Consider the following 22,648-nt stretch of genomic DNA (forward strand, 5'->3'; position numbering starts at 1 on the left):
GGGGCTTCAACAGACCCCTCAGGAGGCATGGTCTGTGACCACTCGAGCTTGGTGGATACAATGCATCAATGTCTGACTTACGCCTGAGGAATCTAAAAGGCAAAGGCTGGTTGAAGGGGCCTATAAGTGCAATTGGGAGGTAACTAGTCTCCCACAGACAGCTGGCAAACAGATCAATGTGGGCCACACAGGTAGAGTTGGCCCAGGGTTGTGTTACAGCCTTCCAGGAAGGCTGTCTTGAAGTATAAGAAGGTCCTAGAAGAAAGGGGCTGAAGGCTGACCCTTAGATTCTCAGGAGCTGAGGCTATCAGCCTGAGGACACGTCTTCTCTAGCTTGAAGGAACTACAGGGGAAAGAGCAAAGCATTCTACTAAGGAAAACATCAGTTCTCTGTCTGCCCAGAGAAATGAATACCAGATCACATAATTGTCAGGTCAAGAAACTTTCCCATCCTTTGCCACTGCTCCAACCTTGGAGGGGTTGGAAACCACAGCTAGCTATGGGAAGAGTGGGCAAGACACAAATTTGGGAAATAGGAAAGAAACTAACCATGCTCCCATCCCAGGACAAGCTTACTACTTAGAGCAGACCAGAGCTGGGGGAAGGGAGAAGTTTTACTATTATACGGTACTCAAAATTTTGTCAAATAAACAGGATTGGAATGTGTTCTTAAAAAAAGAAATCAGACATTCAGCATCAAAATGTTAACCAGATGCCTATTTCATATTATTTCAAGTAAGAAGGAAAGTATAATGTATTACCATTAATCACAACCCCCAATTTCCTAAAATGCGACTAAATACATCTGTTACATATCTGGACGTGTGTCTGTATACACGTAATGCATGGTTATATTGGGATGTAAACTTTTAAAATATCACTTCTTGATCACCAAATTATCAATATGGTTATTAGCAGACAACTGCTTTGTAAGTTGTCATTTCTCTTAGCACCGGCAGCATCCAAGACACACATCTCTTTCTGCTGACTCTCAGCAGAGTTTTCAAAACCTCTACACAATTCTGACATTTTACAAACTGTATTTGGAATATAACCTGAGATTTTCCCCTTAAACATCTTGTTTAAAATACTGTACTGAGATTGGGGTAAATACATATAGGAAGGCTGAAAATGTACTGAAAGACAATTATGTTCCCTGAAATTTGGATATGAAAACAATTAAGGGGCATTCTACTGAAAAAAAATGAACCAGAAAGACCTGAAATGAAAGAAGCAACTGAAGGAAATTTTCAAAATAACGAGAGTAGCCAGAAAAGTCATGGGACCTGCCCTAGATTTTATCCATGAGATGAAGAAACAGGAGCTTCACAGAGTAGAGGAAATGGACACAACAGAGGGAAAAACAGAGCCCTTTTCCAATTGTGCCTTAAAAGTCCTGCTTAGAAAATGTATGGTTACCCATTGTTTACATAGGTATATAAAACATTCTGTAAATCATACACAACATAGGTATTGCATACTCACAATTAAATATATTTCAAGCCTCAAAATCACCGTCTTTCAACAATACCACAGGAAACTGCTGTATATTATGGACAAGTAATCTAAAAATCATGGTGCTTAGTATTTACAGTTTGTTTATTTTAGCTTCTTCCTCTGGAGTTTAAAAACATCTGAAATAAGTCCAACTCAATCCAAAGGTCTAAAAATATTAAAAGTCAAGGATTACTTTAGAAAGGTGATCCCTTTCATCAATTCCTGAAATCTTTACTCATGCTGATTCCTTTAATCAAGGTAAATCTCTATCCTGGTAGCTGCATATATGTCCTTCAACAGCTTTAAGATCTTAGCAGGTAACTTATCTCAACCAGGGTTCTTTAACTTCCATAAATCTTCTTTCCTTATGGAAATGTGAATACCCCTCAGGGAATGACCACATGCTACTCTTCAAAAGCAGCAGAGGACAGCGCAAAATTACTTTCCTCCGTACTTAAAGACACTAGATAATATAAAATTATCGATCTTTTGAAAAGAATATACAAGATATCAAACTGCCAAGTTTCAAACTTGAAAATATGTTCTGTAGCAATTCAAAAACCACAAATAAAAAAATATGTATATAATTGTATGAGTATCTTAATAAATGCACTTCAGGCACTAGGTATGATATAACCCAAGTTTACATTTAGGCAATAAGACTGGAGCATAGGGCTTCCCTGGTGGCGCAGTGGTTGAGAGTCCGCCTGCCGATGCAGGGGACACGAGTTCGTGCCCCGGTCCGGGAAGATCCCACATGCCGCGGAGCGGCTGGGCCCATGAGCCGTGGCTGCTGAGCCTGCGCATCCGGAGCCCGTGCTCCACAACGGGAGAGGCCACAACAGTGACAGGCCTGCGTACCGCAAAAAAAAAAAAAAAAAAAAAAAAGACTGGAGCATAAATACCACTTCAGTGATTAAGAGTTCATCAAAACAAGTCCTGAATAAAGCCACTGCAGAACTACTAAAGAGAAGATTTATAATCCATAAATAACCAATGTCTAAAAATCACTGACTTTTACACAGAGGAAATAGTATCTGTAAGCTTACACTGCATTAAAACTACTAGTATATTTGTACAACGCATACATATGTGATTGTATTTGTTACTCTTTCATAATATGACATTCTATACACAATTACCTTCGGAAGTGTTTCTAAAATGTATTAATTCTTTAAGCACTGACATTTTAAAATTATTTTAAAAAATACAGTACAGAGCTTCAGCCCACAAGTACCCACTTACCTGAGAAAATCTGGTGCTATTTCTCCATTTACTTAGGGGGTTACATAATCTGCTATGTAAAATTTTATACAGTTGTAAAATCCTTCTTCACGTATAAAATTATGAGGAACAGTCTTTGGCAAAATAGCTACCACTGAGGATGCGAAGGCATGGGACAAGTGTCCACAGGTAACTGTGGCTCTCTGGGATGGAAGGAAGAACTTGGATGGTGACAGGAAAAGCCATGTATCTAGCTTCAGAACCAAAGCCAGAGACCAGAGCAGTGAGTACCGGCTCTCAACTCACCTTTGCCATTTGAGCTTGAACCCCACTTGCCTTCAGGGCAGACACAGCCTTCTGAGCTGCTGCAGGACTGTCAAAGTCGACAAAACCATAACCTGAAATGCAGAACACACTTAGTGTTTAAGCCATTATTTTACGATTACATAAAGAGGAAAAGGATGACTCCATTTGGTCTCTGATGCAGGCAACAGAAATGAAAGCCCTGATGTCCTGACAAGTCTCAAGCTTTACAGCTGCAACGCGACATCCTCCTCAAGCTGTCCTTCCCCATCTACCACAGGCTAGGCAAGTTTCCCTTCAAAGTTTAAAAAAAAAAGGAAAAAAAAAACACGAACCAGTTTTTTTCCTTTTCCAGATCTTTTTCTCAGGTGTCCTGTACTTACTGGGGGGGAAAAAAAAAGACATCTAAGTTATACCAAGATTTAAAAAAAAAAAAAGGAAAAAAAATCAACTTCAGAGAAGTAGCATTTTTAATAACTTGGTAAAAAAGATGGTGCTATCCTACAGAGCTTACAAGTGTATGTTTATTCTGTAGACTACATTTTATTTTTCAAGTAAGTTAAGTACAACCACTGGATACCCCAAATATAAAATAATCTAAATGTTACAACTTGGTTAAAAATATCATTATCTAAAATAGAGCTCATGATCTCTTCAAAATAAATAAAGGGGGGGGGGATGGCTCCAGAAACCCAAAATAGCTGTTTTAGCAGTTCATGTCCTAAAGTCTAAAAACAAAACATAATAAAACAAATAAATAAATAACCTCCTAAGAGAGGTCCTGGTTCAAAGCATATTTATCCACAGCTTTTCAAACATTTTAGATAAGCTGGTCAGCTATTCTGCCTGGCCACGACAGACAAATCAAAAGCAGGAAATGATGGGGGAAAAGGGTTGGGTTGAGGGTAGGGCTGCTACAAAATAATCATATGGATGGTATCCATATGCTAATTATTAGTGAAAATGAATAGCAATCAAGAAAAGAGGAAAACTATACAAAGAACAGGCCTTAAGCAGCATATGAGCAAACAGCTCCATGAACTTCACTGATCCATAAGCATCACTGTATTAAATCAGGCAATCACTGATTTGTCACTATAACTCTTAAGTTACTGAGAAAAGGTTCAATTCTATTTAGCACACTGTTTAAAAGATCAGGATGCCAGGCAAAAATACCAACAGAGATTTCCTTGGAATTCAAACCTATTATCAAATTAAGTTTAAATGAGGAAGAATATTTTGAAAAAGAAAAGCCCTGTTTGGAGGTTGCATAGAAGAGCGGCCAGCCCTATCATTTATTTGCAGATATTATAAAGCTACAGTAATTTAGACAGGAAGAAACTAGTGTCAAAATAGGCAAATATATGCATCAACAAGACCAAACAGAAACTTCAGAAGTAGTCCAAAGGTGAGTGTGCAGTATTAATACCAAAAATATTGCCTGGTAACAAAACTAGTGAACTAGACTATGGATTACAGAAATAGATGTTTTAGGAGACAGAAGTGTCAAAGCTGAAACAAGCAGCAGCTTCCATCGAGTACTTGGAATTGGGTTGGAATAAGGCCTAATTTGATTTTGACAGTGAGTAGAGAAATAGCCAGGTTGGAAAGAAAAAGAAGAGGCTGACCCAAGTAAAAGCAGAGAACGCTACTCAACAACCAGGTTAGAAGTCAGGTTAAACGTATTTTGGATTTTTATTAGAAATCTGTTGTTAATGCTAACATGCAACCCGTTATGAAGGTACACACAGGCACACACATACTCACTCTCTCACTCTCATACATATTTTACTACCAAATACCATCTAAGCAGGTCATAAAATGAACACCCAACTACACTGAAATGATGTAACTTCTACTGATGGATATTTAAGACACCCTCCTTAATTTTGCTGTTGTCAATAAATTACAATAAACAGAAGATCTCAAGTTTGATATTCATGTAGCTGAAACTGCTATTCATTCAGGTAATATTAGTATTATTTTATCTGTTATTTCCTTATTAGGAAAAATCCATAATGGTTGCATTTTTAGTTAACTGTTTATAACCTTTTCTGGCCTTGCCCGATGTCTACTACATAGCTGTTTCATAAATACTTGCTGAAAAACAAATATAACAGGTAAGCATGCAACCCTGGGCTCTTTCACTTCCTCTATTATATTACTTTCAAGTAAATATAAGAGTATATAAATGAGTTTCACAGGTTCCATGGGTTTCATTATATAAATATGTATACAGATATTTCTGAAGGTGGGATAAACTAAGTAACACAGCATCCTCTCACTGGACCCCCAAGAGGATTCTTCTCAGGTCTCAGGACCAGCAACAGTTATGGTATTCCTGCTTCTTGGATTTTCTTCTACATTGTGATTACTGAATCATGGGAATAGGTATGTTTATTTTTGCTTTGGCAACTAAGAAATACAGGGCAATTTCTATAGTAACATGAAGTTTCCTGCTCTTACCCCTATTTTCCCTTTGGTCTGACTTATCCTCACCCATTTTACGTCTGTGTGTGTGTGTGTGTGTGTGTGTGTGTGTGTGTGTTCTGGTCTTATATACAACTCTGTAAACATTGATAATTAACTAGTCGGTGTCACAATCAATCCATTGTAAGTTTTTTTTTTTTTTTGGTCCTGAACTACCATATATTCCAGTGCTGAAAAGCATTTAAATACCTCTTGTTGGCTAAAAACTGACAAAAATTGAAAGGTAGAAGAGCAACTGAATAGTGAATTTTTAAATTTAATAACTACGATAACATGTTATTCAGAGCAATATTTCCTTCAGCTTAATTCTGTCTTCTGGAGAGAGGCTTCAAAATATGTTTTGTGCCGGGCTTCCCTGGTGGCGCAGTGGTTGGGAGTCCGCCTGCCGATGCAGGGGACGCGGGTTCGTGCCCCGGTCCGGGAAGATCCCACATGCCGCCGAGCGGCTGGGCCCGTGAGCCATGGCCGCTGAGCCTGCGCGTCCGGAGCCTGTGCTCCGCAACGGGAGAGGCCACAACAGTGAGAGGCCCGTGTACCGCAAAAAAAAAAAAAAAAAAAAAAAAAAAAAAAAATGTTTTGTGCCAAAAAATGTTTTATGACCTATAAGGTCTCTAATTTCCAGGTATAAAATTCTTTGATCTGTTCAACTCTCAAAAAATTAGTATACAACACAAGCACTTTCCATTTATACTAATAACCTCTTAAGCATTACCTATATTCATCCATCCATCCACCTACCCACCTTCTCAAGTTATCTATAACATGGCTAACATGTTATCTGTCTTTATTATGAGCTATGCTGTGTTATTTTTTTCTCATTTGTCCTAAAATTACTATTTTTCAGGAGCTCTTTCATTCTCCCTTCCAGAATTTTATAAACTCGTTCTTGCTTACTCTCTCCCCCTCACTCACTCACCCACACCCCAGATATCTGTTGCTATTTCTTCCTGAGAGGCCTGTGTGACACAAAGAGACACAGAGGTTTCTCTCATCGCCCCCCGTCACCCCCCGACATAAGGCAGTCTCTCCTGAGACTCAATTTAGGAGAACATCTCCAGGAGATATGTATCGAAAACCAGTGCTGAATTATTCTTATCCTTATTTAGAAGCCCCAGAAATCTCTCCACTTATCTTTGGACCCTTCCCAAATATCATGGGTTTGTATTATGATGTTCGGTTTAGCTTTAGTATTTTTTAACTCGTACCTTTTCCAGATCATACTAAGCATTTTGTGGAGTTTTGGCTTCCAGGCAATAGGGTCTTGCTGGAAAAGAGTGTATAACAGTAGCGTGTCCAGTGCAGAGGTATGGCAGAGAATTCACCCAGGGAGGCCTCTGGGTCCTCTCCCTCACGTAACTAGGGCAGCTGTACTTTTTTAACACACTGATCTGCTGCGAAGACTTCTTTTTTGGGGGTAAGGGGGTTGGGGAGGTGAGGAGGAAGAAAGGAAGGGTAAGGTTATAAAACGACTTCTCTACTGTGATTTCTCTCTTGGTTTGAAACAAATGCTGAGATCAGCTTGCTGTTTTATACCTGCAAGAGTCCGTTTTTTTTTGTTATAAAACCGAAAGGTTTTTTTCTGTGTCCCTGCTCACCCAAATCATTTTAAAATATGGTAAACAAGACTAATCTGGTAACTGGGTAGACATTTCAGTCTACAATTTGACTCTCTCCAGTTTAACTCACTGAAAATATTAATTGAGTACCACTCTGCGTAAAGCATTGCTCTATTCACCGTCCTAAGGCAAAACTGCCTGAATGTGCCATGTTGACTAAACATGGGCTTAGATATTTGCCAGAATAGCTCCTTTAAATTCAGGAGCTTTGAAGAAGAGACAGAAATACAATGAATCACTTCAAGTCTAGATTAAAGGAAACGGCTGGCTTCTCTGGTGAGGCCCTACCATACCATCCAGAGGGTTCATTTATGTTCTCTGCCTTTTTCAGATTGTGCTAAGCCACAGCCGTCCCTACTACTTGAAAAACTGGGGTCTAATTAATGAGGAGATTTGCCTTCTCTGCCTATTCCTGTCAACCTTATTTCAATTCACGGGGTCAGTCGTTAGACTCAAAGTCAGCTGACTCCATTCTTCCCCTTTCCTAGAAATCACATGCCTATTGTTAAGATGCTGGATCATTAAAAGTCAGAACCACGGAGCATCAGTGCTGCCTACTCCAGACGCCTCCTCTTCCAGCTCATGGAGCCGCATGAGCTCATCCTAATTACACGGAAAACTGAAGGTCAGTGCATCAAATTAATGCAGCAGCATATTTCAAAGGGGCGTATGACCTCCCCTCCCTATTACAATTCGGTCAGTGAAAATGGTTCTCTCCTCCCCGCTGCCAATATTGTCAACAGGCATTCAGCAGAGAACAATTGGGAGTATTGAAACATGTAATTAAGTACTGCTTAAAACTACTCTAATTAATAGAGCCAATTTGCACAATATGTAATCTTTTCAGTTCTTTAGTGCAGTCCAATGGTCTTCAGTGAGCAGCTCTAATCTCCTCAGGCTCAGGAAAGAAAAGCTATTTTCTAACTCTATTCCCCTTTTAAGAGCAGGGGATAAATGCCAGCCGGTATTTTGCATGTTAACTCTACTGGCATCAAATCTGGGATTCTGGCAAAGGGCTAGCTGCTGTTGGGTTTCCAGCCAAAACTCAACCAGGGACAAACGCAAGCAATATGCTGACATTGCGCAAGACAGAAACTGGGTGACATGTAAGATTTGGATTTTAATAAATGGAGGTAGTTTTGAAACCAAAGATCAAGTTTAAAATTCCATTATTTTTCTGAAGCTCTGATTTAGCAAATCATCAGCCAAGGAAACATACCTTTGCATTTGTTCGTTGTCTTATCCAAAATTGCCTTCGTGGAAACAATTTTCCCATATCTAAGAAAAAAAAGAGAAAAAAAGAAGTTATAATTGAGGAACCTTTATTAATGTCTAAGTCCAGAGAACACACACACTTATCAAACATCTGCAAACTTTCAAGTACAAAATGATCTTTACTAGGGGACGGGAAATGAGAATTCTAAACACAAACTAAAAACTAAAAAGGGGGAACAGCTAGGCCTCTCATTTGAATCTTTGGATTACAGTTTGATGTTTAGCTTTGAGGAATCAGGTACTTACCTGATGATCTTGGGACCAAAAAAATGGAATGTAAGCTCGATAAAAATAGTTTCGTCTAGTAACACCATGTCTGTGGTCAAATACGAACCCAAAGGCAAGGCTACAGAAGTGTTAATGGAAAATACTAAGATCAACATAGCCTTTATGAACTAATCATGGTGGGAAAGCTGCCTGGATCATATCTATCCATTTTGCTTTTGCAGGCAGCTCTGCATGGCTCTAGATCACCACAGAAAGGTGCGTATGCGTATATATCTTTAACACACTTGATGTGTTATTTAAATATTTTAAATGTGATATTTAAAACAGGTCTTTTTTACCTAAGATTTTGACAACTGTTTATAAATACCTTTATTAAGACCTCTTTTAATGCTGTAATAATAGTTATATGGTGTACTCACTAATGTGTGTGTGGGCACGTGTGTGCAAGAAATAGGCAATACAAAAATATAAAACAATGAATCAGGAATTAAGCATTACTTTTATGAGGGTTTGTATGAAAAATGTGTTCAAATTCCTTAATGTACAACAGAAGTTGGGAGAAGAAGGAAAAAAATTCAGAGTATTAAAATTGAGGGCACTGCTATCAGAAACAAAGGGGTAGCAGACTTTAAATATATGTACTACCTACACCCTTTCAGTGACCAGACCACAATGCAAAGCACCGCTATCTATGTTTGTCTTCTAAAAACGGAGAAGAAAAACCTTTGAAAAATAACTCTTATTGAAAAATAACTCTTAAAATAACTCTTAAAAATTACTAGGTTTTTAGAGAATGCACATAACATACTTGAGGTATCTGAGACATTTCCCCATTTATATGTGGCAAATTCCAAAATTTTACTTTCCTATGTATTTACTTTAAATTTTTCACGTTTTCTCTAATGCTACTTTCTCATGATTTCTGCTGAGGACTAAAAAGACTCTTAAAAGTTTTAGAAAATGGAAGTATCTGTGCAGCACTTTAAAACATTTTAAATGTTGCAGGTTTCTATTTTATGTATTGAACAAGCTGAAAGATACTTATCTAGAGGAAACAAATGGCTTGGGCCACCTCTCTCCCTCAGTTAATCTTCACTCTGTGTAATCATGTAATCAAATGATTACTAACTGGGCACATGAAAGTAAAGATAATTTAAGGTTCAAATGACAATTACATCCAAGAGGCATAAGGCTACACAAACACCTTCAATTCCCTGTAGAGATTCTGAGTATTTATAACAACCTTAACACAGGTCACGAAGCTTACAAAAAAAATTTTTTTTAAACTCTGCAAAACAGAAACAATAAGTGATTTAAAGACCACCTTTTAGCAACCATTTATCTACCTAGGTCACTGACAGCTTGATATTTACCAGCACTCTCTCCTTTGCACAAGTTTTAGCTGAAAACGCTTTTAGACTGCATCCCTATCACAGCCCTTTCCAAAAGTAGGGAAGAAAACTAGTATGACTCCAATGTAGGATAAGGGGATTGGGAGTCACAGAGATTAAGAGACTTTGCTTGCGGTCACAGAGTTCAGGGTCTTTTGTAAACCAAACAGAAGAAAGCAAATTTAGAGAAGGTCAGGGGCTGGCCTTCTACCCTTCTGGTTCTGCTCTCCGCATTAATAATGGGGAAGAAGACATGGAGAGAGGAAGATGTGGGAAGCAGGAAAAGTGAAGAGGCTCCTGAGAGCACTAGACTCAATCCATGCCACACTCTACTCTGGTTTGGGCTCTCTTTGATCTTTGCTACATCTGACATTTCTCCTCATTTCCACACCTGTGCTTCTAGGACCCTCACTCTCAGGACCTCATCCTACCTTTCTGGGCACTCTTTCAGTGTTTTTTTTTGGCCCATTCAGCTTCCTCCTCTCTCTCCTTAACCAAGTACTTTCATCATATTTGATAATCAGCCCTTAACCCTTCCTTTTCCTAGGAAATATATCCAGCGCCACAGATTTAATTAATACATCTTCTTTGATGAAGCCCATTTCTCCTTCCTGTTTTTTTTTTAATCTAACCAAATCTTTAGTTTTTGTCTTCTTTTTACTTAACTATCTTAGTATCTTACTAAGATACTTAAATATCTAGTTAAATGTTACCTCATGTCCACTATTTTCTAAATCCCATCCCCAAAGAACCTCAAACACATTTTCCTTGTCTCCTCTTCATATCTCGTTTCATTCAATAGCTTCATCACATTCCCAATCTTCCACCAAGCTTGTGGTCCTTGAGACATCTTCAACTCAGCCATTCCCGAATCCAGCCAGTCAATCACTCTTCTGAGTTTTGCCTCTGACATGTGTGTAACATTCACTCCTTCCCTTCACTGTGCCTACACCTATACAAAAGGCATATCATAGTTCTTGCCTCTAGCCTCTGGTCCTTCCAACCCAGTCTGCTGCATTACTCTGCCTTAAACACCATTTGAACATGGTTCTCTTATCTTTCCACTGCCCCCTTCTATCCAAGCTTGAACTTAAAGAACCTGTTGTAACACTAACTTTTCCACGAAACTATCCCTAATCTCCTCAACCATTTAGTGGGCGATTTTATAAGAAACCAGGGAGGGAATAACGTTTACTCAGCTCCTAAAGTTCTAGGCACTTTGTATGTATGATCTTATTTAACTTCACAACAATCTTATGAGGTATCTGTTATTATTCCCATTTTTGCTAATGGGAAAACAAAAGCTCATAGAAATTTTGAGACTAAGATCTTGCCTAAAACCTCAAAGCTCAAAAACAGTTAAGTTTTCACTGCAATTTATCTGTGACATAATTTTGAGAAACAATGTTTCCTTTACCTACTCAAGAGTATGAAAGGTGAGGAAAAAAGTGGAAGATCTCTTCTTTTTTTCTTTTTGCGGTATGCGGGCCTCTCACTGTTGTGGCCTCTCCCGTTGCGGAGCACAGGCTCCGGATGCGCAGGCCCAGCGGCCATGGCTCACGGGCCCAGCCGCTCCGCGGCACATGGGATCCTCCCAGACCGGGGCACGAACCCGTATCCCCTGCATCGGCAGGCGGACTCTCAACCACTGCGCCACCAGGGAGGCCCCGGAAGATCTCTTCTATTAAGGGATTGGAATAGACGAATTTCTCAAACCAAAGCAAGTTTTTTGTTTGTTCGTTTTAGACACAAGAAATAAGTTTGTGGTTCATGGTTGAAGGAGGGATGGGGGGTGTGTGTAGGAGAAGAAATATGTCTGAAATTTATCGGTTTTACTTTTTACTGTGGTTTTCATCATGATTTGTGGGTTAACACTGAAAGCCCATGACTTCCCAGAAAGTCAAAACAGTTTTCACTCTGTGGTACTACTGCATACTAGCCTCCATGCAATCAGAGGCTCAGTAAGACACTTCTCTGGAGCTACCCGGGGTGGTGGTGGGGCAGGGTTTGGAAGCGTTTTCCTCTCCTACAATATCTTTTTCTGTGAGCTCTTCACTCAGTTAGCTTCTCAGGGGCTGATGCAGTCACCATGTTGTGGGAATGGAGTACAGAACAAGTTCTTCTGATGACATGAGAAAGATCTACAATATGGGGACGAGCCGTCTGGCAAATGGCACCTCAAGGAACAGGAAAGGGGGAAGCAGGGTTCAGAGCGGTCCCGATTCCCCTCTGCTAGTCTTATCTGCAGTTAAGATTTAATAATGTGAAGCAAGGGATGGGATGGGGGGGGAGAAGTCATTATAGATGATTAACATTTAGTCTAATTCTATTGTTGATCAGCAGTGCCTGCAAGAATAACAGATATCTGGGTAGAAATTCATAAAGCAACCAGATTTTCACCTCCCCTTGTTCCTATCTGCAGCTTAATTTGTAAAAAAAAAAAAAGTCAAGTAACAGGGACATAGGATTTATTAGGAGAAAACAGGCCTCCTGACTGGCAGGATTCACACTCCAAGGACACCAAGGAGATGCATGCCCAAGAAAGCAAGCTGCAGAATTTAACGGGGAAAATGTGAAGATGAAGATTCTTTGGGTTTTACCCAGCTTCAAAGTAACAAGGCTCAGACGCACAGTCCTGGCTACCCAGAATATAATATTCTTTGCTGAGAGTAGATTAATCCACTCCAGAGGAAGCTCTGACAGTAAAAGGATAAAGAGTAATTAAGAGACATGACTACAGAATAATGAAAATTTCAAAGGGAGAGGATAACAGGTAAAAACTCACATTTAAACCTATTGGCTAATAAAACCTTTCGCTTAGAAGCTACCCAAGTTTCTTTTGTTTGTACCCCAGCTTTTGTCATTTCTCCCCCATTTCCATTTCTTCTTTCATCTGCTATAATATAAAATCTAAGCATATTTCAGTTTGCACTTACTAAAATAAAACTTCATTTTCTCCTCTGCCCCCATCACTAGTCCTTCATTGATTCTACCTTTTTGAAAATTTAGCATAATTACAAAAGAAATGCATATTTGTTGTTATAGGAAGACACAGAAAAGCAGACTGAAATATTAGAATCACCTGAAGTCCTGAATATGAAATGTTAAGTGGATTGATGCATATCTTTATAGATTTTTTTAAAATAAATTTATTTATTTATTTATTTATTATTTATTTATTTATTTATTGATGGCTGTGTTGGGTCTTCGTTTCTGTGCGAGGGCTTTCTCCAGTTGCAGCGAGTGGGGGCCACTCTTCATCACGGTGCGTGGGCCTCTCACTATCACGGCCTCTCTTGTTGCGGAGCACAGGCTCCAGATGCACAGGCTCAGTAGTTGTGGCTCACGGGCTTAGTTGCTCCGCGGCATGTGGGATCTTCCCAGACCAGGGCCTGAACCCGTGTCCCCTGAATTGGCAGGCAGATTCTCAACCACTACGCCACCAGGGAAGCCCATCCTTATAGATTTTGTCCAGTACGCACGTACAAGTGTCTGCACGTGGCACTCAGGTGCGCACACAGTTTCTTTCTCCTCTCTCTCATCTACTAGGGAACTTGGAGCTTTTGAACATGGCCAGTTACAAGCCAAGGCTCTGGAGAAGAGTCCATTCCACCCACCACCAACAGATGGCGGTAAGGGTTGACGAGTTATTTTAGTATTGGTCATCCCAGTTGGAAACTCATTTAAGGCACCATAGGGTCATTGGCAAGGTTTATGTTAGCTTATTTTACAAACGTTATTAAACTGAAAAAAGCAATGGGTGTGTGGAAAAAAACAGTAAGAAAAAGTGTACACCTATAATGTAAACAAAAACCGATTGTGAAAAAGGGTGGGATATTGCTCATGCATATAGGATGATTGTTTTTGTTTTAATAGCTGAACTGCCTTTGAAGGACAAAGAAACTTACCACCGTGAGAGAGGCTGTGCCCGTGCAAATGACAATAATTAGCAAGAAGGAGGGAGAGGGGATTGAAATGAGAAAAAAACAAAACCTCTATGGGCTATCAAATCAGCACCCACAATGGAAAGCCTATGACCTAGTGAGTTAACTCAGGGGAATAGCAGAAGTAACAGCTTACATTTATACAGCTTTTATGTTATGTCAGGCACTGTTTTATGTGATTTAGGTCAATTATTTTAATCATCACAGCGACCTTTTGAATAGGTGAAGTTTTATTCCCACTTTGCAGTTGTGAAACGAAGGAGCGGAGTGAGTAAGGGACCCATAAAGGTTACACAGCAGCAAAGAAGGGAGACAGAAGTTTGCTTGGCCAATCATGCTGACAAGTGTGGAAACTTTGGTCGCCAACCACAGACTGTTCCAGAGGTTCAAAGCTGCTCCCACTGTGAATCTGCGCAGCTCCAAACAAGTGGCATGAGGATGAGGGCAGACCCTGGAACTGCTAAAGCCTCTAACACAGATGCTGATAACATTCAGAAAGCAGTTCCCTGACTTTCTGGGTAGACAACATTGTTCTATTTGGAATAAGAGGCCCAAGAGAACAAAGGTATCAGTGAAGAGGGGGTATGGCTGGCTTTAAAGCTTAGAAGGAGTAATGCAGGTATCTATTTGGTGGGAATGGATTTGGGAATTAGGAGCCCTTTGTTAATGTGGACTTGTGGGGGAAAAGGGAAAATAATTCACAGACATACACTCACACCCGGATGATACTGTACATGCATTTTTCTAACTTGCTTTTTTTTGCTGCTTTATCTTTCCAATGGCCTCCCAGGAAAGGGGATTTCCTACAATTTGCTTTAGGTCTTCTAACAGTGGTTGAATAGGGGAAGGAAAAGAAAGTATAAATTACATTCATTTTGCTAATAGAAAAGTTTGCTGGACAATGAGGCCTAAAAGAGTTCTCTAGTTCTGCTTTCTAGCAGAAGAAGTCATTTATCCATGTTATCCTGAATCCTCAGTACCTTGAATAATTCAGCTCATTCTATTTTCTTTATCTACTTGGTATAGGAAGTGGTAAGCATTTGAGGATGAGGTATATGTATGTGAAATTTTAAAATTAGGCAATCAATATCAGACAGATTTTCTAAGACTTCACCTTTTTGGCCTTGAAGAGTTTCACTGTTTCTATAAGACTTCTAAGATGTACAAAAATTAAAGGTACAGAAAGATATTCCATTTTTAATTCCAGTCGTTTTGGCTTAACTCTTAACATTCGTTAACCGCCCCTTCCACTTGTGCGGTACGGCTGGATGTGCTTTATGCATACAGGATTCCTGGTATATGGAACGGAACAGGAAGCTGCAGCTGGAATGGGAGCCAGGGTTTGAAGAAGGAAAATGCTTGGCAGGAAAAGCTGCTACAGCCCTAAAGGTCAAAACCAAACCTGGTGCTGAAGGTGAATGGAATGCAGGAAAGACAAGTACAGTCAAGAAGGAGGCCAGACCAAGAAATCAAATCAAGCCTCGCATATTTAGAGCACGTCTCCAGCATGCCCTTCACCATCCAAGGCCTATGAAAAGTATGTAAGATGCCATTCCTGCCATTGAGGGGGATAATTTGGCGGGGGGGGAAATGTAAGAAATTTTTAATATTAAAAAATAATTAAGAATATTGAGATCCTGTATGATGAATGCTAAATAAAAGGAGCCTAAACGTAGGATGAAGGTCAAGTTCAGCAAGAAACACTTTGGGGAAAACAGAAATTCAGGTAGGCCACGGAAGACAATAAACAGAAGAATCTGTCTAATGCGAGCTGTGTGGGGAAGATCGGAAACCAAGTCTGAAAAGGTCCTAGCGGGCCTTGGGTTCTAGGAAAAGGAGTCAGGGAACAGAATGTGGCTGGAGGTTTTGCAACTGTGGAATGATATGATGAAAGCAGGATTTTAGTAAGATTAATGGAAATCTTGTGGCTAGAATTAGCAAAGAGAGATGTCACATTTTTGGTTTATTATTACTATTATTTTTTTGGCTCTCTGTACTCAAGCAATAACACTCAAGTTCAAGAAGTTACCATGGAGGGCTGAGGAGAGCTAAGGAGAAGAATGGAAAGGTTCTAAAAGACAGGGAAGTTTTTAAGACAGAGGACTTCTTCTAACTAGCCTCAAATGCTTTAACTTAACATCTGAGAAAAATAACCTATGGTATCTGTGTTATAGAAAGCTAGTGGCTTGCCTCTGTGAAGGCAGAGGAGACGGAGAAAAGGAATCACCATGGTTCACTTTTCTGAACTACCCTGGAAAGGACAGTGAATTTCAGCCCCAGTCCCAGACCTGGAGCCTGCAGATTAATTTAGCAGAAGTGCACACCATCCTCGGGTGGTCCAGCCCTCGGCCAGAGGGGCTGCTTTACGACACGTGAGCTGCTGGAGAATAAATGACAGAAGCTTTGGGACAAAGTGTCATGTTTTTCAAGAGAAAACATATACATCTATGTATCTAGCTTTTCAAAACACTGAAATTTTAAGATAAACACATTCTTTCAGAACACAAATAAAATTGGTAATTTACACCCAGATTTGGGGATGAGTATAACCTCTTCTGTGACTAAATGCAGAACCACTCCTGCTACCCTGCCTTTTCAACGTTCCTGCTGGCACAGCTAATCTATAATAAATGCTATACAAAAGTAACAATTGATGCTGTGTACTGCATGTATGGCTTGAACTAAATAATTCATATAGAATGAATATTAAAACTACCTCATTAGAAATGGCTAAGATGCACTTTTTGCCATATTCTATGAAAAACTTATACCTCTCTTCTAAACGAAAAGAACACTATAAAGCATTTGATTTATTATGTAGATCTGCTATTATAACTTAGTATCCAGTCTATTATGATCTGCAATCAAGGTAAAGTAGCTTTACAGTACTTTTGTTTTTTTAAGGGCACACAGCACACAAAGGGTCACTGACACTATCTTCTGACAGTATTTTTGCCACGAGTCACCATACTGCAGCACTTACAGATGCAGTCACAGATGGCCAGGACCAAATTAGTGCTCCCAAGTACTAATATGTCAGAGGAAAATAATACTTGCTGAAAATGGAACCCAGAATTTTGCAAGTAAAACATAGATTATCTAACATAAAAATGAGTCCTGAAAAGTCTCAAAACACTGATAAATGTCTAACTTTGAAAACAAAGGCAATTTAACTATATAAAGTGGTCTTTTCTTTCTGAGTTGAATTTATGAACTGACAATGATAGAGCATTGAAAAAATTTTCTTCCTCTCCCAACAAAACCTGTAATGTATTTTCTTTGCTTTAACAATCTCACCCTCAGGATGAAATAGTACTTTACGAGAAGGAAGACAATATTATATTGGGAAGCAGATGGAGTTGCCGAGAGAGAGCGAGCTCTTTTCAAGTGCTCATTCAGCCAATAACCAGCTCCGTGCTTCTGGTGTGGGTGTCTGGCCTCAGCATCCCCATCTGTACCATACCTATCACCTAGGGCATGACAACGTCTAACTCACAGCACTGTTATTAGGGGGCCAGCACAGTGCTGGCACATAACAGATGTCTGGTAACAAATAAATGTTAACCTTTTCTCCCCATGCCCCGCCCACCCCGGCCCCGGAATTCTTTGGAATAACAGCACTTCCAATTCTAACCACTGGAGAGCACTAGACTACTCTCCTCACCTTCATAATGACATGGTCCTAAGCCACAAAATGTTGAGAAACTGTAGGCCTACCATTTTTATGGTTACTTTTCAGTACAGATCTTTGCATAATGAAACCCCTCAATATATATTGGTTCAGTGAATGAAATATAAACATGGAGTACACATTTTTTCCCCTTAAAGTGTTTGGTGTGGGGAATTCAGGGAGGTTGGAAGTTGCAGGGAGCAGGGAAATACTACATTTTGCCTTGGAAAATGAACATGGCCTTGTATTTTATCCCAATTTAGCTTATAAAAACAAATGAGGGAAGCAAGGTAATTTAGGTGTTTAACATGGAATTAAAAATTGCTACCAAAAAGGAAACTGTAAAAGGTTGCTGGGGGGAAAAAAAACCAAAACACCGAGAAGAGTTTTGGTTCCTAGACCTGTTGCAACTATCTCTAAATTTCTGCTCTTTTTAAAAGAAATCAAAACTAGAAAGCTTTTACACACACACACACACACACACACACACACACACACACACACTACCAGATAACTGTTTCACAGTCTGTAGAAACTGAATGCACTAAACTTCAATACCGAAAACCATAAATGATTGCTTCATTCAAAACAAGAACAGCGTGACAGAGAGTAAAAGTAAACATGCTCTCTGAAGCAAAACAGAGAGTTATCTGAAACTATTAAAACAGTGTGCAAATTACCTAGAACTTTCTCTTGATTCTGACACAAGCTAAAAAAGGACAGAGCCAAATTGGACATTTCCTAGACTGAACACTAATGTTGGCTTTGATCCAGAACACGGCACCAGCATATCAATTTCCAAATACTGTCAGGCCATCCTTTTTTTAAGTAATAAATCCTGACTGCCCCATGACCTTGAAAAGCCCGCCTGAAGAACAGAATGAAAAGGAAATTAATGTCTATTTTACTCACTTCAGCTCTTAAGAAATCTGGGGATATAATATAAATGTATCATTAGTAAAAAAAATACACTTGAGCTGATAGGCAAGGGAATGTTAATGTAGCCTGCCAGCACAGTTGATGCTTCTAAACTTAGATATTTCGTTCAAGGGTCACTTGTGACAGTGGTCACGTCTCTGAAGAGCGGATCTGATGGAAAAGGATAAACAGGGCTCCCACACTGGCTTCCTACTGGTTTGCTTCTGAATAAGACTGTCCTTAGACACTGCAGATAACCAATCATTCCAAAGACAGAGTAGTATGGCCCTAAAAATTTACAATCTTAAAATTTAAGAAAATCAGAGAGGAATTATCTTTATGAGAAAGAAGGGAACCAAAGAGAGTCACATGCTGTAAGTTACTTTAGTATCAGTTTTACAATATTACCATATTTCAAATGAAGGTAATATGCCTCACTCTCAAGATAGCTTGAATTTACTTCATTTTCCAGAAGATGCAAGTAAGGGGGCTGTGAATGAAGACTGGGGCTAAAAGTGCTTCTTATTTACATGACCTCATCAGTAAGGATTTTCTAATCTTGGTTGTTTTGAGAAAACCTGCATAATAGGAGAGGTGCTAATGGAAAGGAAAAATACCATTCTGATTCTTTAAAAGAACAGAAAACTAGATTCTAGAAACGAAAGGCAGGTAAGGCTAATGCTGATCTGAAGTGAAATTTCCAGAACGGATTGGTGAAATAGAAGGTTAGCAAGACTGGTGAAAAGAACAGGCACCAGTGAAGTCCTTCAGTGCAAGTCATGCACATTAACGTTTGCTCTTTTTCCTTTGGGGGTTGGTGAGGAAGTCAGGGTTGCTCGGAAATGCTTCGTAGTATATTTTGATTTGAGCTAAATAAAAATCATTATTTGCTCACGGATTAGACAAGGGTATCTGGGAAGAGGAAATGTGGTTTGGATGAGTGGGTAACTAGCTAAACAAGTGACTGAGTTAGTCAGATGGTCAGGGTCACAGCACGAAGGAAGCATCTAGTGATGTGCCACAAGGCTCTGTTCTTGGCCAGCACTTTTTCAACATTTAAAAATGCCATAAATCAGGTCACTGATAGCTCACTTATTAAATACATAAATGTCCCAAAGCTAGGGGGGATGGTGAATGTAAGATTCAGAATTAATACCTGAAATTATTTCAATAGGCCAGCATGAATTCTTGGCCAAAGCCAACACTATAATATTTAATAGGGAAAAGTCTTACATGTAAGTTACAAGGGCGGAAAAATCGACCGTATAAATTTAGGGAAAGCCTTGGCTTATTCACATGAAATACCTGGATTTTTTGATTAGGAACAAATTCAAGTTCTCTGAATGATTTAGGTTTGTACTGAGGAAAATATATGATCCTGACTATAGAAAGAAATTATGCTTTTGGGCCCCTCGGCTCACCATTCCCTAATACCCACTGCTATGGGTTGAACTGTGTTCCCCTGCCACAGCAAAGACATGTCCAAGTCCTAAGCTCCAGTACCTGTGCATGTGATCTGATTTGGAAATAGGGTCTTTGCAGATATAATCAAATTAAGATAAGGTCGTTAGGGTAGGCCTACATTCAATGTGACAGTTGTCCTTATAAGAGGAAAATCTGGACACAGATAGAGATACAGGGCAAACGCCCTGTGAACACTGAGAGAGAGTCCGGGAAGTGGGGGGAGAGAGATGCAGCTGTGAGTCAGAACACTCAGGACCGCTGGCAAACCACCACAAGCTGGAAGAGGTTGGGAAGGATCCTCCCTACAACTTTCACAGGGAATATGGCTGTGCTGACACCTTAATTTGGATTTCTAGCCCTGAGAACTGTGAAATTTTGTCATCTTAAACTACCCAGTTTGTGGTACTCTGTAACAGCAGCCCTAGGCAACTCATAGGGCTCCAGCTTGCCTGTAGATCCTATATAAGTCCCCGCACCTGCCCTGATCCATCTGAATTTTCTGACCTTTACGATGTTACTTCACCTGGGAAATTCAGTGTCATTCTGCAAGCCTCAGTTTAATGCTCCTCTCCAGCAGGAGCAAGCCTTCTCTGACCCTCCCTGACCAAGCTAAGGGCTCCCTCTGCACCTGCCCATGGCAGTGTGTCCACACCGCCTCTCTGTGCAGCCCTCAGCGTGCTGCTGCGTCACCTCCATGTCTACGGCCCCATTAGATATGCGTCCTTGGACTGCTTCCTCTGTCAGGCCCCAGCATAGTGCCTGACAAATGATAAACAGTCAAAATTCAGGAGAAAGGAGTGGAGGAATAGATGAATAACAACAGTCTGCTTTCACTGAGTGCTTTCTACATTAAACACATTTGTTCTAAACATCTCCTTTTTTTATTATTATTATTATTATTTTTTTTGTGGTACACGGGCCTCTCACTGTTGTGGCCTCTCCCGTTGTGGAGCACAGGCTCCGGAGGCGCAGGCTCAGCGCCCATGGCTCACGGGCCCAGCCGCTCCACGGCATGTGGGATCTTCCCGGACCGGGGCATGAACCCGTGTCCCCTGCATCGGCAGGCAGACTCTCAACCACTGCGCCACCAGGGAAGCCCTAAACATCTCCTTTTACCTAGTCTGAGCTCTTTCGAAGAAGAGTGAGAATGGTAGACAAAGGTCTAGAAATCATATCCTCCAAGGAAGGAATGGATGACAGCCTTGCAGACGCTCACCTGGAAAAGAAAAAACTATAAAGAAATCCTGTCTAAAAACTATTGTAGAGAGCTTGCCACAACTAGCAGTGTTCAAGCAGGGCTGGGAGGCAACCTGGGTCAGGGATGCGGCTGCATAGGAGGTGTTCACAAAAACCAACTCAGGAAGAGATGATCGCCAAGCGGTAAACAGAAAAACAAGTGCAGTGAATTTTTCAAAGAGTTAACTTTAATCTAAAATTATGTACTTCTCAGACTTTTGGTATTAAATAAGTAGTGGTATTAGATAAATACTAGTATTAAAATAAATAAATAAAACACTTTGGGTATTTTTAAAAAATTAATTTATTTATTTTTGGCTGTGTTGGGTCTTCGTTGCTGCGTACGGGCTCCCTCTAGTTGTGGGGTGCGGGGGCTACTCTTTGTTGTGGTGTGCAGGCTTCTCACTGTGGTGGCTTCTCTTGTTATGGAGCATGGGCTCTAGGCGTGTGGGCTTCAGTAGTTGTGGCGTGTGGGCCTCAGTAGTTGTGGCATGCGGGCTCAGAAGTTGTGGCTCACGGGCTCAGTAGTTGTGGCTCACGGGCTCTAGAGAGCAGCCTCAGTAGTTGCGGCACACGGGCTTAGTTGCTCTGCGGCATGTGGGATCTTCCCGGACCTGGGCTCCAACCCGTGTCCCCCTGCACTGGCAGGCGGATTCCTAACCACTGATCCACCAGGGAAGCCCCTGGGTATTTTTATAAAATAGTGATGAAAGGTGGTCGTTGTTTTAGTTTGTGTCCTTTCTGACAAAATAAAAATTTAAGTCGATACTAGATCCCTAACCCTAATTATTTTTGTTTAGTGTATTGGTCCTTAAAATCCAAAAATCTGGGGAACCACTAAAATATGGGGGGTTGGTGAGTGGGAGGTTGGTATCCCTGCTTTGAAAAGAAGACTGGCCTGCGTGATCAATCAGATTAATGTTAATAAGGATACTGGTTACACGCACAGAATCATTAGCGAGAAGAATAAAGGCAAAAACATCTTTCAAAAAACAATACCACACAGCATTCCATTTACTTTAATGTCAAGTTATAGACTGGGTTAAAACAGCCCAGTAAAATTCTATAAAACTGTGTATGAATTGACCATGCCCCCAATAAAAATACACATAAGAAACAAGTGAGAACAGGGAGGAGGCTTCTGATTAGCTTACCTCCTTCTAGTTCTCTCTAGGGTGCGGCTGACATAGGCGTTGTCACCAGGAATGGTGTCTCTTTACACTTCTGCTAACTCTCCTGAGGAATGAGCCCTCAGCTCCCCTGACTTCCTGCTTCATTCAGGGCGTACTTAAATTAAACTTGTATGCTTAAAACAGTCAAGATACAATGGGTCCTGAATACAAACGCAGCACTTTATAGATCCTTAGAAAGGCCTCATACAATCTGCAAGGG

At 40.3% G+C, this 22,648-nt stretch overlaps 1 protein-coding gene across 11 annotated transcripts in view; it reads right to left on the bottom strand.

Annotated features, from left to right (window-relative positions):
* The window catches only part of RBMS1 (RNA binding motif single stranded interacting protein 1), a 211,904-nt gene that overhangs the window by 35,024 nt on the left and 154,232 nt on the right, over nucleotides 1-22,648 (bottom strand). For all 11 annotated transcript variants that reach the window (XM_082629973.1, XM_082629969.1, XM_082629972.1 and 8 more), the window contains exons 3-4: nucleotides 8,350-8,408; nucleotides 3,028-3,119 (exon numbers count right to left, since the gene is read on the bottom strand). In XM_082629973.1, coding sequence (XP_082486099.1) covers nucleotides 3,028-3,119; nucleotides 8,350-8,408 — 151 coding nt within the window. The remainder of the gene's footprint in view (nucleotides 1-3,027; nucleotides 3,120-8,349; nucleotides 8,409-22,648) is intronic.

The sequence above is a fragment of the Mesoplodon mirus genome (genome assembly GCF_964341445.2).
Source record: "Mesoplodon mirus genome assembly, chromosome: 8".
Lineage (NCBI taxonomy): Eukaryota > Metazoa > Chordata > Mammalia > Artiodactyla > Ziphiidae > Mesoplodon > Mesoplodon mirus.